The 13,655-nt window shown below is 47.3% G+C and overlaps 1 protein-coding gene across 23 annotated transcripts in view; it reads left to right on the top strand.

Moving 5' to 3' along the window:
* The window catches only part of UBAP2L (ubiquitin associated protein 2 like), an 889,182-nt gene that overhangs the window by 56,009 nt on the left and 819,518 nt on the right, over positions 1 to 13,655 (top strand). For all 23 annotated transcript variants that reach the window (XR_015302630.1, XR_015302632.1, XR_015302629.1 and 20 more), the window contains exons 4-5: positions 2,256 to 2,366; positions 3,681 to 3,849. Coding sequence is in view for 18 of the 23 variants with exons in the window: in XM_086947511.1 (XP_086803637.1) it covers positions 2,256 to 2,366; positions 3,681 to 3,849 (280 nt within the window). In the remaining 5 variants the exon portion in view is untranslated. The remainder of the gene's footprint in view (positions 1 to 2,255; positions 2,367 to 3,680; positions 3,850 to 13,655) is intronic.

Genomic DNA, 13,655 nt, shown 5'->3' with positions numbered 1-13,655 from the left:
CAACGGCAGTCGCAACAGAAGCACGAATTGGAGGTATGCCTGTTCTCGAATGAAATGATCAAGTCTGAGCATGCGAATGAAAACGACCCTCCGCATCATCAGCTCCTATTGGTCCCAGAATATAAATCCAAGGGCCGCCAAGACATCCTCAATAGATCGAACATATTAAAACTGGCGGTCGGTATTCTGGGGCTTGAAGGATTGGCCTCGGAGCACCATTGAATCTGTAGAGTTCCTTCCCCCTAGAGGCAGCCAACCATCTGAGGCAACCTTGGTGTCCTCTAAGCCGGCCACCTGGGTGGGAGCCTTCCTGGACCACAAGACCACCCTGAGAAACTGGGGCATCAGAGCTTATCCATATACTATTCCCGGCTACCCTACCACCTTGCTAACCCAATCACCATCACTCCAACATGTTGCGAGCACCAGACTGGCTGTTAACGCCAGACCATATTCGATCCTAAAAAATGCATCAGGTCCACAAGATCAGTGTAAAATTTCACAAATAGAGGTTCCTGTTGCCGATTTCAGTCAAGGCTGGGAGTTGCTGTCCGCGATCTTTTCAAACAAAAGTACAGAATGAATCCCAGTGGCAGGGCGTGCGGCTAAGATAAATAAACCCTTGGATGGACCTACGCGGCCAGCAGCCTTACCAACTATAGCCTAACACCAAGGCCACGCGAATTTTGTAACATGCTCTTGGAACATCAGTGGTCTTCACCACAAAATTGAGAATCAAGTAACCCTCTCCTTCCTATGTGAGCATACAGTAATAGCCCTGCAGAAAACCTGGGCAGTTGATGGCCACCCTATCATTGGGTTTATTGAACTTTGGAATTCAGCCCTCCGGAATAGCCCCCATGGCCATGCTAAAGGCGGCTTGTCAACTTATATATCAACCAACTTAAAAGGCCCAATTAAACGACTTTCCATCAAAGAAGACTGGATTCTAGGGGTTAAAATCAATTGGTGGCGAAACCAGCTCTTATTGTTCCTCTTAAATGTATATACTAATCCAAGCTCTCGCACCAAAAAAGCTCATCTGGCTCGCCTTACAGAAATTATGAGCAACATAGCCGCTGAGCACCCTAATGCAGACTGTATCGCCACGGGGGACTTTAACATTAACCTCTTTCAGGGAATAACTGCGGACTCAGATGAGCCCTCTTTGTTCAACATCATTGAGGCCATAACTCAAACCAGGCCGCTGAATCAAGTCCATAGCGAATTGGGACAGCTCTGTGTGTCGAGTCTGTATAGTGCGGCTATCTGGTAATGAACGGGAGGTCAGCTGGGGACACACCACCAAATTGGTCCTTGTCCAATGGCAGTAAATATTCCTACTTGGACTACACCATCTGCAATGCTGACCTTCTACACTACCTAGACACCTAATTCTCCCACGCTCTGAAAGCTATCACAGTCCCCAGGTTTTTTCCCTCAACATAAGACCAGGGGCGCATAAACTAGCTCCCCCAACCAGTCAGGGAATACACTCGGGCACTGTCGCCTGGGCGGCGGGCGCAGTCAATTTCGCATTAAGTCCCAACAGCTGTTCTCTACCATATACTACCCGTCCTTCGTCGCTGCAGTTGCGGTTTCCGTCCTGATGCCGAGCACCTCCGGAACGCGGACGGGCGCGGACGGGCTTGTCTCTGGCGCGTCATCGGAGCGCGTGCGCTGCACGCCAGCATCTCCTGTTTATGAGTAAGGTGGCCTGGAGGAGCTATCAACAACTAGAGCGCCTCTCAAAATGGTGCCGAAGGATGGGACCTGGCCACCCCTCCCTCAACCAATGTGGCGCAGGAGCTATTAAGATACACGTCTGATTTGTCCACGCCAAAACTGCGGGTGAAGATGTTCAAATTTTTTTTATGGTGCAGGTATGCTGACGCTAACACACTCTTAACAGGATCAGATAAAAAAATGTATTTAAGTGCGAAAGTGAAAAACAGAGTAAAAGTAAGCAGTAAATGCGGCGATTTAAAACGCACCTCTGTGCTATGTTCCACGCATCTGTGCACTAACACTGAGGCTGGCGAACCAGTTCAGGGTTCTTTATGGCACTACAGTCTTGTGGTGGTAGTATGGTTTGAATGATGAACACCTACATAACTGCATAATTTTTCTACTCAGATCTGCGGTTTAAGTTTTGTCAAGTTGTGCTGCCCAATTATGCATTTTGATGGTGTACATCTGTTTATCTTGCTTTGTGTGGGTTTAATCTGAGTTAATGGCTTTTTTTTCTTTTACAGCTAATCGATATCACAGGAAAGAATCAGGATGAGTGTGTGATCGCTCTACATGACTGCAATGGCGATGTCAACAGAGCCATCAACGTGCTGCTTGAGGGAAACCCTGACACAGTAGGGAATCTGTTGATTTAATCTCTACCTAGCTCATAAGTAGTTGTCTCCTTGTGTAACCCTCACTTCTTCTTTGTGCTCTAAATAGTAGTGTTAAAATCTAAGATGAATTTTGGACATGCTTGAAAGTAATAATGCTCTGCTGCCATGGCACCCAGCAGATCTCTTTTAAATTAAATGTTACAGCTGGAAAAATTGCAAATTTACAAAGTAAGGTTAAGGAAATTGCCTCGTTTTTTAAAATTATTGTAATACATATTTTACCTATACCATTAATCATTCCACTTGACATCTTGAATTGAGTTAGTACATCTGAAATAAATATGGCTGCAGACAGTCTTTGCTGTTAAAAGGCTTCACCTATTTTTAAAATCTGGAGCTGAAAAATGTGTAATGTTTTTTACGGTTGACATGCCTAGCCATAAATCAACCCTATTTTATTGTAAATCATCGTAGGTAATCAGCTCCTTTTCATTGCAGCAGACTTACAGGTCGAGGAAAGAGCTGCAGTTAAAAAAAAAAATGTTATTGCAAGATCTAACTCTTAAATTGGCCACCATGTATTGGTTTTTGTGATACCTGCTCAGCCAGAAATATCTGCATCCTTGTGAAAGTGCTCAAAATGAGGGACTGCCTATGCATCAAAAATCTGCTTCCTCTGATGGCCATCTTTTAGATTGTCTTCCTTGGAATGAATGCCAAAACCACTTGGGCTTAATAAGGACATCTTTCTGAAGTTGGTGTATGTAAACGACCCTATTTCAATTTGTAACTTTTTTAGAACATAATGAATCCTATGTAGTTGATTTGGTTATTCAGAAACCGCTCATTCAGCGATTAGTCTGGAATTATCTTCACATAAGAAGATAACCAGCAAATCATTTTTAGACTCCAGCCTTACATGTTGAATAGGAAAATAAGTGAAAAGAACTCCATTATAGTTTCAGGATTACAGGCAGTTGCCGTTAGACATGTACTCAATTAGTCAGGGTGATTCTACCTGTAAGTGGTAATACATGGGCAGGACCACACCATATGATGGAAATCCACAGCCAGTTCGCCACATTGAAACAACTCTAAATTGGGGGAACCCCAGCCGAACGCAGCAAAAACAGCATGTAGTATTTAGTGTGAAGGTAGTTAAGCTGTATCTATCAATTGTGTGAATTTGAGGAGCCTTTGATTGAAGACAAAAGTAATTTGCTTTTCGTTCTCATTTTTACTTGCTGCTCTTTTTATTTAGACTTTTGATCTTTGTGTAATATTCATGGATGTTTGCAGTTACGGTAATGATAGTTTTGTTGTACTTTCTAGCATTCCTGGGAGATGGTTGGCAAGAAGAAGGGAGTCTCTGGACAGAAGGATGGAGGACAAACAGAAGCCACTGAAGAGGCTAAAGAAAACCGCGAGAGGGATCGGGATTATAGCCGCCGGCGTGGGGGGCCACCGAGGAGGGGCCGAGGAGGCAGCCGTGGTAGAGAATGTACGTTGAGGCTCTTGTACATCTTTTCTTTTATATTTGTAGTGCTTGTCTGTACGTGTCACTGTATTCCCAAATATCAGAACCTGTCCAGCTCCCATCACAGTCCCAAATACGGCAACATGTTTAGAGTTCTGCCTTCCATTCATGCCAGTAGCTTTCCTACATTTGTACATAAACTGGAAATACCACCATACATCTGCAACTCAGTCAACTGTACTGGTACTGATTTCTCTTACTAGTACAGCACAGGAGGGCATAGTCCGTGTATAGAGTACATGTACTTGTTTTCCAACCCTGAATCTGTCACTGCCTCGTGTCTCACAAGTGGATTGCCAATAGCTCCATTACCAAAGTGAACAGGAGTGGCGAGAGGGCACCCATGTGTTGTCGCCTCTTAACATCCCATCTGCCTGAGACGTGCCTGTCAGATCGGACACTGGTTAAGGGGTTTGAATAAAACAACGAAGATAGCCAACTACAGAACTTGGGGACGAAAACCCTTCCAAGAGGGCACAGTCCACATACATTCCCAACGTGTGGTGTCCAATGCCCTTTCAATAGCCTAGCCAACCATCACTCCTTCCACATATGATCCCTGTGAGCCTGGGAATATTCTTAAGTGTTTCTAGTTGGTATAAATAACAAACATGTGTATTTGTGAAGCACAAATTCACCCAGAAAGCCATCTTGTATCTGAATAACCAATGTTTATTCATAAATCAACAGTGGTCCTCATGTACCAGAGTGTCCATCACATTTTTCAGTCTTTTAGCTGATCACCTCACTGTCTGCGTTAATCATGGACAATGGGCGCTAGGATCCAACCAGAGTCTGATCTCTGTCCAGCTTATGCAACAGTATTTTTAATGCTTCACGTATTGATTGTGGTAATCTGCCCAGGCTTTGGGCCTCCTGAAAACCCCTAGATGTTCTGAGAAAAACCCTGCAAACAGTCGATAGAATTTAATCAGTAAGCAGTCTCCTAGTGTTTTGATTTTAGGCATGTCCTTTAGAGCAACCAGCAGTTCTTCCTCCAATAGACCACTCTCTAAGTCTGTGAGCTGGTACTTGCAGAGCCTTGGTAGCTTTAACTCTGGGAATTCCCAGGGTTCTCTTGTTGGAGTAAGTCTTTTTGCACTTGTTGCCTCGTATCATATGTCTAAGTAAGGCATTCCACTCTCATGATAAATTTAAATGTATCCCTCTCATTCAATCTGGTTGTGGATGTGTCCACATTATCTGATCAAAACTCTGGATCTTTAAGTCCCCCCGGACTATGTTGTCAGGTGGGGGATTGATTGTTATGTTCAGTCCAGATGTAATGGTGAGCTAATGATCATGCTCTGAGACAAACCGCCCCATGTTCCCTACTGATGTCAGTGCCCAGTGTTTGGAACACCAAGATCCTATCCAGCCTGCTGTACATGTTGTGCATTGAGAAGTATGTGCATTGCCTCTGTGTAGGGTACAGCATTCTCCAGATATTCACAGAATCTGTTTGGGGCATCACATCTGCCAATGCTTGAATGCAGGCCTTAGTATGATGCCTGACAGGGGCCTGTCTAGGTCTCAATCTACTACACAATTAAAATCACCCACCCAAAATAATTGGATTCCTACATTTGGCATCAACCCTGTCTAAAAAAAAAAGGCTCTGCCTACATATTAAGAAAACAAACTTCCCTATACGAAGCCAGAGAGTAACAGATAACTGCCCTCCACATATTGATGTGCTTCTCAGAACATAAAGGTTATCCCAGCACCACCCAGACGCCCCCTCCTAACCCCCCCCCCCCGGAAAATGAGTAAGTTAAGGTATCCATTTCATCTATCCACCAAATGGATCTTGTGTAGAAAAGTTATTCCTACCATAAACCATCAGAGGTATGCAATGCACTCTATCTCTTGGTATAATCATATACTCCACTGACATTCCAGGGCATTTTTCACCTCGCCTCATTTTGACTATACATCTGCCAAACTTCTTTAGCCATCGTAACCCAGGACCTTGATCTCTATACACTGGCCCTACATCCAACCACATGACATACTGTGTGCTTCTCCTGTGTCTCCATACAGCCATTGTTGCCTAGAGAAATCAACCACGTAACTTAACTTTAATTCCCAACGTTACCCCCCCTCCTCCCACCAGGCAAACAGTCTGAACAATGGAAATAAAATGTTTTCACAGGTATCTGTAGCTAAGCCCTTCCACATCGCCTCCCAGTGTAACAAGTTGTGAACTGTGATAATGGGTAATTAAAGAACTTCTCCTGCTTAAAAACGTATTATTCCAGTGGGGTCTCTGGCTCCACATTCCAGGAACCCACTAAGGCCCACTGTCTACCACAGAGCTAACCTCCCCGGCTTCCCTAACTAATAACTTGATGCTCCCCATGATTTATGCCATGGGGATTGTCTGTGCCTATAAGCATCATTTGAAGTAGGGCCTCTACCACTGTGAATGAATGAATACGCACTTAAATAGCGCATGGCTACCCATAGGGCATCCCAGCGCATAATCCTAATCCTAACACAATATTCTCACTGCATTGTATTATGGCTGTATTCGGAGCAGTTATGCTGCCGCTATATCCAGTGTAAGCAGCCCACCTCGTAGTACCTTAACTTAAATGCTGGATGCTAAAGTAATTCTGTTACAGGCCCAAGCCCCGTATTATCACAATAACTGTATCTTCCATGGATCCACTGTGTAGTCCCTCAAATTTGTTTAGCCAGTCATAAACATTCATACATCATATTATGTGCTAGTAAATGTTTTCTTGAGCTAGGTCTCAAATGGCCCCTGTCTGTTTGGTCGTCCGCAACACCCAGCATGCCGTCCTGCCATAAGTCTCTCTGTGGCCACACTTGTGCTCCATTGTCTTTGTTGTGTCAATCCGCTCAGCCTAGGATGGCTCCTAGTGTAGTTATTGGAGTCACTTGCCAAATCTGTGCTAGTCTCACTTTCACGACCTTTCTCAGACATCCGTGTGCATAAAAAATGCGTCTTTCCCCATTGTACCACTGTTAACTTTGCAGGGAACAGAAGCATGTATTTTAATTTCAGTGTAAGTTACTTGTTCTTTACAGTTAAAGGATTTTCTGTGGTCCTGCACTGTTCATGTGTAGTCCTGAAAAATGGAGGTGGAACGTTATGTTACTAAATTTCTAAAGTGCGTGAATACCCTTGGGTGCCTTGGAGCTGATAGCTTTAGCAGTTTGGCAGGGAGAGAGAGGGCTAGATGTTAAAGAGCCAAGTTTTAAGCAGCCTCCTAAAATGTCTTTCGAACTTAGAATCTCCTTGTCTTCAAACCCATTGAAGTATATTTTTAGGTCTCGACTAGCGTTGCAGTGCATGCGCTCCTCTCTCTGCGAGATCTATTGTCATCGTGTTGCTTTTTGAAGTGGGGTCAAAGCTCCACCCATGCATTTCATTGGTGCGCGTCACACTTTATGGTAAACGCTCGCTTACATGAGCTTACATGAGCACGCTCTCCATTCTGCTACTGGTCTCATTTTTAGGTCCCGCCTAGCGAACGCAGCGCATGCTCTGATTCTGCTTGGTGGGACTATTGTGGGCTTGGTGAGTGTGCGCACGGACAGGCGATGTACATGCGCATGGTGTATTCTCTGCCTCACACGCTCCCACTGCACGCTTGTTCTTTGTGTACTTTATTTGGAATCAGCAGGTCGGTTGCAGAGTAACTCGGTTTATTGGGTTACCTGAAAGATGTAGATGTGTTTTAGGCATAAGACTCTTGTGCAAGCCTGCTGTCAAATAACAAATGCTTTAGAAGGGCTGCGTCTGCTCACGTAGCATTAAGATCATTAGCAGTGATGGAAGAATGTGGCATTGTACTCTGCCTCTCAGCTCTCTCGACAGCTCCTACTCCATCGGGCATAAATTCAAAAGGTTACAGTTCTATGTAGAAGCACTAGCACTGCAAAGAGGTTTCTGGCAAACCCAGGCCCTATACACACCAGATAAGTTTATTGCCACTCGCGTGTTTATTAAGGTGCAGGAATCTATAGAAATAGAAGCAATAATTACTTTTCTTAACGACCTCATTTAAATGCCTATTACATGTTTTTCATGTGCAGTTCTTTGCAATGGCTTCGTTATGAAACGTCTCGTCCCCTTTTTTCTCTTTGCAATAACAATCATAATATTGCTTACACCTTTTTGTGTAACAATGTGAACCTGCCAAACAGTTGCTGCTTCCTTAATTATAATCTTCTATTTTTCTGTAGATGTGTTTAACTGTATTTACTATTGACTTTGGCTTACATTCTAAATATATACTTTCTGAATTGCTTGGGATTCGCAAGTTCTCTTTACGTGGCTGCTTCTTCAGCAGTTCAGAGGATTTGCTCTGCTACCTGGTAGAAGTGTGATGTGAGGGTGAAAATATTCCAACAGGAGCATGTAACCGGGTCAACCGAAGACAGATGGCGTACATGAGTGTCTGGCAACCACAAACCTTTTCTCTTACCCAACAGTACTCCCATTAGCTGTCAAAAACAATCACCATATCAACCATGCCCTCCTTACATAGTTACTGCCATTGTACACATTTCCCCATGGCCAAAAGATAAGTGTGTATTTGTTTAGCCTTCGTGTACATTGCAGATTTCCTCCTCTGGTTTTCTAAATATGCCTCCGTACCGCAAAAAGAGCCTTTCATCACATAACACAGCCACCTTTATTTTTTAATGTATAGGTTCGAGAGTAATGTTGCACTCTTTTTTTTTTTTTTTTTTTATTTTTTTTTTTAAAGCAGGTAGGTCAAGTTTGCACCAACTCCTGTAAAGTTACTTTTCTTGCTTCCTCTTTTACAAGTTCCAATGCAAACTGGCAATTATTGCAACATTAATATCTAAGCAAATTCAAGAATCTTTACAACATTTTCAGCATGAGCATGTGAAGCCATGGATGGATGTAAGGCAGATTAAAACTCAAACTGTTTAGGCACAATTGCTTAGAAAGGGAGAAGAGCTCAATGTTTAAAAGTGAGAAAAATGTATGGTTTTAAAAATAATATGCATAGACTTTAACTCGATTAATAGCCTCTTTTTTAAGGTAGCCTCTTTTCTTTTTTAGAGGCACACAACTCCAAAGCAGTGGTGCACGAGGGTAATTGATAAGTGTTGTGGAGGTGGTTCAAAGCAATCCGCGTGATTCTTGGTTGTCATTCGCACTAGTGTAAAAGCAATTCGTTTTTATGCCAGCCTTTTCTTCTCCAATAACTAATGTTGGACCCGGCCTCGTTGCGTGGTCCTTTCTGATCCCCGCAACCCAAGAACTACTGATGGACCTGACCCCAGTTCACGCAGAACTGTACATGACTCCTCTACCCCGGACTTGAGACAATCTCCAGACCGCGTGCCTGCACCCGTGCACGTGACCATCAGACTCTGTTTGGCCACTCCGGCCGGCCGCCTTCTTCCCTTTCGGCAGCCCTTGGCCGCTCCTGGCTGCAGCCAGGCGTGCGCGTCCGGCGCGCCCGGACCCGCCCGGGGGGTGAAAGACTCGCCAAGTACCCGAAACCAAGACTTTTGCAGCGTGAATCTTTCTGGATTCACTATGCTGTGCATATTCCGCGGTCTTGTGGTTGGGTCCGGATTCGTAGTCTTTTCTTTGTTTTTTTTTTTTTTGTAGCCCTTGTGGGCGTCGGCGTCACACCTCCTCGGGTGCATTTCCGGTGACGTCGGCATGCTTCCTGCGGAAGCTCCCACTCTTGGGCGCCATCTTCAGATTCTTTTTTCCGCGGTCGGGACTGGATCGTTCCCGTTGGGCTCCAGACATTTTTGGAGAAAGTACTGAAAAGAATTGAAGTTGGAGAAGATATTGGAAGAAGAAGACTAGAGAAGGCTTCGCAGAACATTGACGAAGAGAAAAGAAGGAGAAATCCTCGAACTTCGACGATCGTCGACGTCCACACGGTCAGGGAGGCCTGAACGCTCGAGGATGGACAACACACCGTTTAAGTTCTGCCCGAACTGCAGACACACGTACGCGCAGAAAGACCAACACCCGGTTTGCAACCTTTGCCTACCGGTAGAACACAGAAGCGAGGACTGCAACGCCTGCGCCGTCTTCGCCCAGAAGACCCTCCGTGTGAGGAAGAGACCAAGGGTAGCACACGCCGCCCTCGACGGAAAATCCCCGACACCATCGCTGTACGAGCTGGGGATTTCCTCAGAGGAGGAGGACAACGCTGCTGCCGAAGACGACAGCTACACGGTCGTAGAGACCGATTACAAGAAGACACCTGATAAGGTAGGAGACTCGACGTCCCACAAGAACACGAGAGACTCTGAGTCTCGAAAGTACGAGGCCAAGAGCCCGAAGGCGCCGACGCAGAGACATCTGCCGTCCGCGACCACAAGTAGGCCCAGTGCATCCTCGGAGAAGGAGTCCCTGGCGCTGAAAGCTGTTGACCAGCAGAAAGCGTCGAAGATCGTCGCCGAAAGGGACCGATCGACGTCGAGGGAGAAAGACCCTAAAGCCTCGGCACCGTCCAAGGACCCGAAAGCCAGTTCGACGTCCAAGCCGTCGACGCCGAAAATCTCGCCGCCGAACCAGGCGACGAAGAGAGGGGCCGAACGCTCCAAAGCCGAACACGCGGCCGAGGTGGAAAGGAAAAGACGTCGGCTAGAAGCCGAGATGGCAAGTCTCTTGCAGCGGAGAAAGGAAGTCGCCGCCGAGATGAGTGCCTTCACGATTCCACACAAGACCAAGCACACCGTGCTAGATCTGGTCGAGGAGGAAGAGGAACGGGTCGACGACCATGTGCCTGGCGACGAGATGGTCGACGACCGGGAAGCTGAAGAGAATCCCTACGAGGATTACAGCTATGAGGACGAAGAGGGCAGTAGGGTGGACGCCGAGTCGGTCACCTCTGACCCACGCGAGGAGGGATTACCTGGACGTCGACACAGAGAGCCCGGAAGAGCCGGTCGACTCATACCCCTAGAGACCCTCGCCGCCGGACGACATCGGGGCGTACAACTCGGCGATACAATCAGCCGCAGCTGCATTCAAGTTAAAGCTCGACGAAAAGCAGAAAGCAGACTTCCTGCTAGAGACATTGCTTCCTACACAGACAAGAAGCCAGTTCCTCCCAATGCTCGAGAGCGTCTTGGCTCAGGGAAAGGAAGCGTTCAAAGAGCCCGCAACGTGCAAGGCGGTAACTCCCAGAACAGAGAAGAAATACAAGCACTCCTCGAAGGACCCGGCCTACATTCGAGGCGAGGTCTCCGCTGACTCCATTATCACGGCCACAGCTAGGAAGAGGGCGAGCGTACCCACTACCTCGGGCCCACCACCGGATAAGGAGAGCAAGAGGAAGGATCTGGTGGGGAGAAGGATCGAGCGAAATGCCGCGACCCACTGGTGCATGGCTCATTCCAACGCCCTGTTAAACAGACACATGTACCAGATCATGGAGGGGCTGGGGCAGTTGGTGAAGGACCTACCCCAAGATGCCAGGCAGAAGGCCGAAAAATTGGTTGAAGGGAAAAACGCTGCAAATTCTTGCCTTAAGACGGCCCTGGACGGAGCAGACACCGCCAGCAGGCTCATGATGATGGGTGTCACGGAAAGGAGACACGCCTGGCTCAGGATCTCAAGGTTCAAACCCGAGGTGCAACACAGTATCCTGAACATACCGTTCAACGGCGTAACACTTTTCGGGACAACGGTGGACGACAAACTATGCCAACTCAAAAAAGATAACGAGACGGCAAGATCCATGGGGGCATTGCAGTTCAGAGGCAACAGGAGAGGCACCCCGGCACGGAGGCCCGGCGGGAGAGGTGGAAACCAGCCAGGTACATTGCACCAGGCCTTCCAGCAGACGCACCAGGCAGACCCGCAGGCTCAGCAAGGTCACCAGAAGCAATCCTGGCAATACCAGCCAAGAGGTCAGTCCTTTCGAGGGAGAAATGGCCGCGGCCAGAACAGAAGAGGGGGCCAGCAGCCCACCTCAAAGTGACTTCAGACACCTATGGGTGCCCAAACACAGGAAAGATCCCAGTGGGCACCACGTACGAAGGGGTCAGGACAGTCTAGAGACCTACGACCACATGACACCAGTGGGAGGAAGATTAAAGTTCTATCTCCAAGAGTGGAGAGAAATAACATCAGACAAATGGATCCTAAACATCATCCAATTCGGATACTGCTTGGAGTTGGAAAGAAAGCCAACAAACAGAAAGCCAAGGGGGAAGCCACCAGCAAGAGAACAGCTGGCGAGACTTCAGGAAGAAGTGCAAGAACTTCTACAAAAACAGGCCATAGAAAGAGTTCCCTTCAGGGAAAGGAACAAGGGAATATACTCAACGTACTTCCTAGTACCAAAGGTCGACGACAAAATGAGACCCATCCTAGACCCAAGGTTCCTCAACAAATTCATAAGAACACAAAAGTTCAAAATGACCTCCCTGCAGGAGGTGCTGCCGCAATTGCAGGTCGGAGACTTCATGGTCACGATAGACCTCAAGGACGCCTACTTACACATACCGATGAACGAGAAACACAAGCATATGCTCAGGTTCGCAATCGGAGGAGGCCACTACCAGTTCACAACGCTGGCCTTTGGACTGAAATCAGCACCAAGGGTATTCACGAAGTGCCTCGCGGCAGTCGCAGCGCACCTACGAAGGCAGGGGATACACGTATACCCTTACCTGGACGACTGGCTGGTGAAAGCAAACTCCTACCAGAAGTGCAAGCAGCATGCACATACAGTGACGAACACGCTCCTAAACCTGGGGTTCTCCGTCCATTGGAAGAAATCATCAATGGAGCCGGAACAAGTGAAGATCTTCCTGGGGGCAGAGATCAACACCTTACAGGGCAAAGTGTTTCCCAGCGAGAAGAGAGCGAGGGCGCTGGTCAAGGAAACTCGCCTCTACCGGAAGGGACAAGCTCGGACAGTGAGGACTGCGAGCAAGATCATGGGGATGATGGCATCGTGCATCCACCTAGTGCCGAATGTGCGGCTCCACATGAGACCCATGCAAGAATGGCTCCAGGAACAATGGTCACAGGCTTCGGGCAGTTGGGAGGATCTTGTGGTGGTGATGCACGCAGTGCAGAAGGCGATGGTATGGTGGACCTTGGAGAACTTAACAAGGGGACAGCCTCTAACACTCCCAACTCCGACAGTGACATCACCACAGACGCATCCCTGAAGGGATGGGGCGCTCACATGGAGGAGCTCAAAGTGAGGGGTCTTTGGACGCCAGCAGATGCGACGAAGCACATCAATTACCTCGAATTGAAGACTATCTTCCTTGCACTGAAAGCCTTCCAGACAAGACTGTACAGGCAGAGGGTGTTGATACAGACAGACAACACCATGGCGATGTTCTACATCAACAAACAGGGTGGAACACAGTCATCAACTTTTTCGACGCTGGCGCAGGAGATATGGAGGTGGGCCATCCCTCTCCAGATAGACCTGCTAGCCATACACCTACCAGGGAAGGAGAACATTCAGGCAGACTGGCTGAGCAGGCAGACCTCAGCATCCCACGAATGGGAGCTCAATGCTCAAGAGACGAGGAGGCTGTTCAACAGGTGGGGAACACAGCCAGTGGACCTGTTTGCAACACGCCAGAATGCGAAATGCCGAAACTTCGCATCCTGACAACACGAAGAAGGGTCCCTTGGGAATGCCCTATGGATAGACTGGTCCGGGAAATTTGCATACGCTTTTCCCCCCGATACCACTGATACACCGAGTACTGAGCAAGTGCAGAGCGAGCACCATGACCCTGATACTGGTCGCGCCACA

The sequence above is a fragment of the Lissotriton vulgaris genome, chromosome 12 (genome assembly GCF_964263255.1).
Source record: "Lissotriton vulgaris chromosome 12, aLisVul1.2, whole genome shotgun sequence".
NCBI lineage: Eukaryota > Metazoa > Chordata > Amphibia > Caudata > Salamandridae > Lissotriton > Lissotriton vulgaris.
Note: the sequence above shows the minus strand (reverse complement) of the source record. Positions and strands in the feature narration are given on the sequence as shown.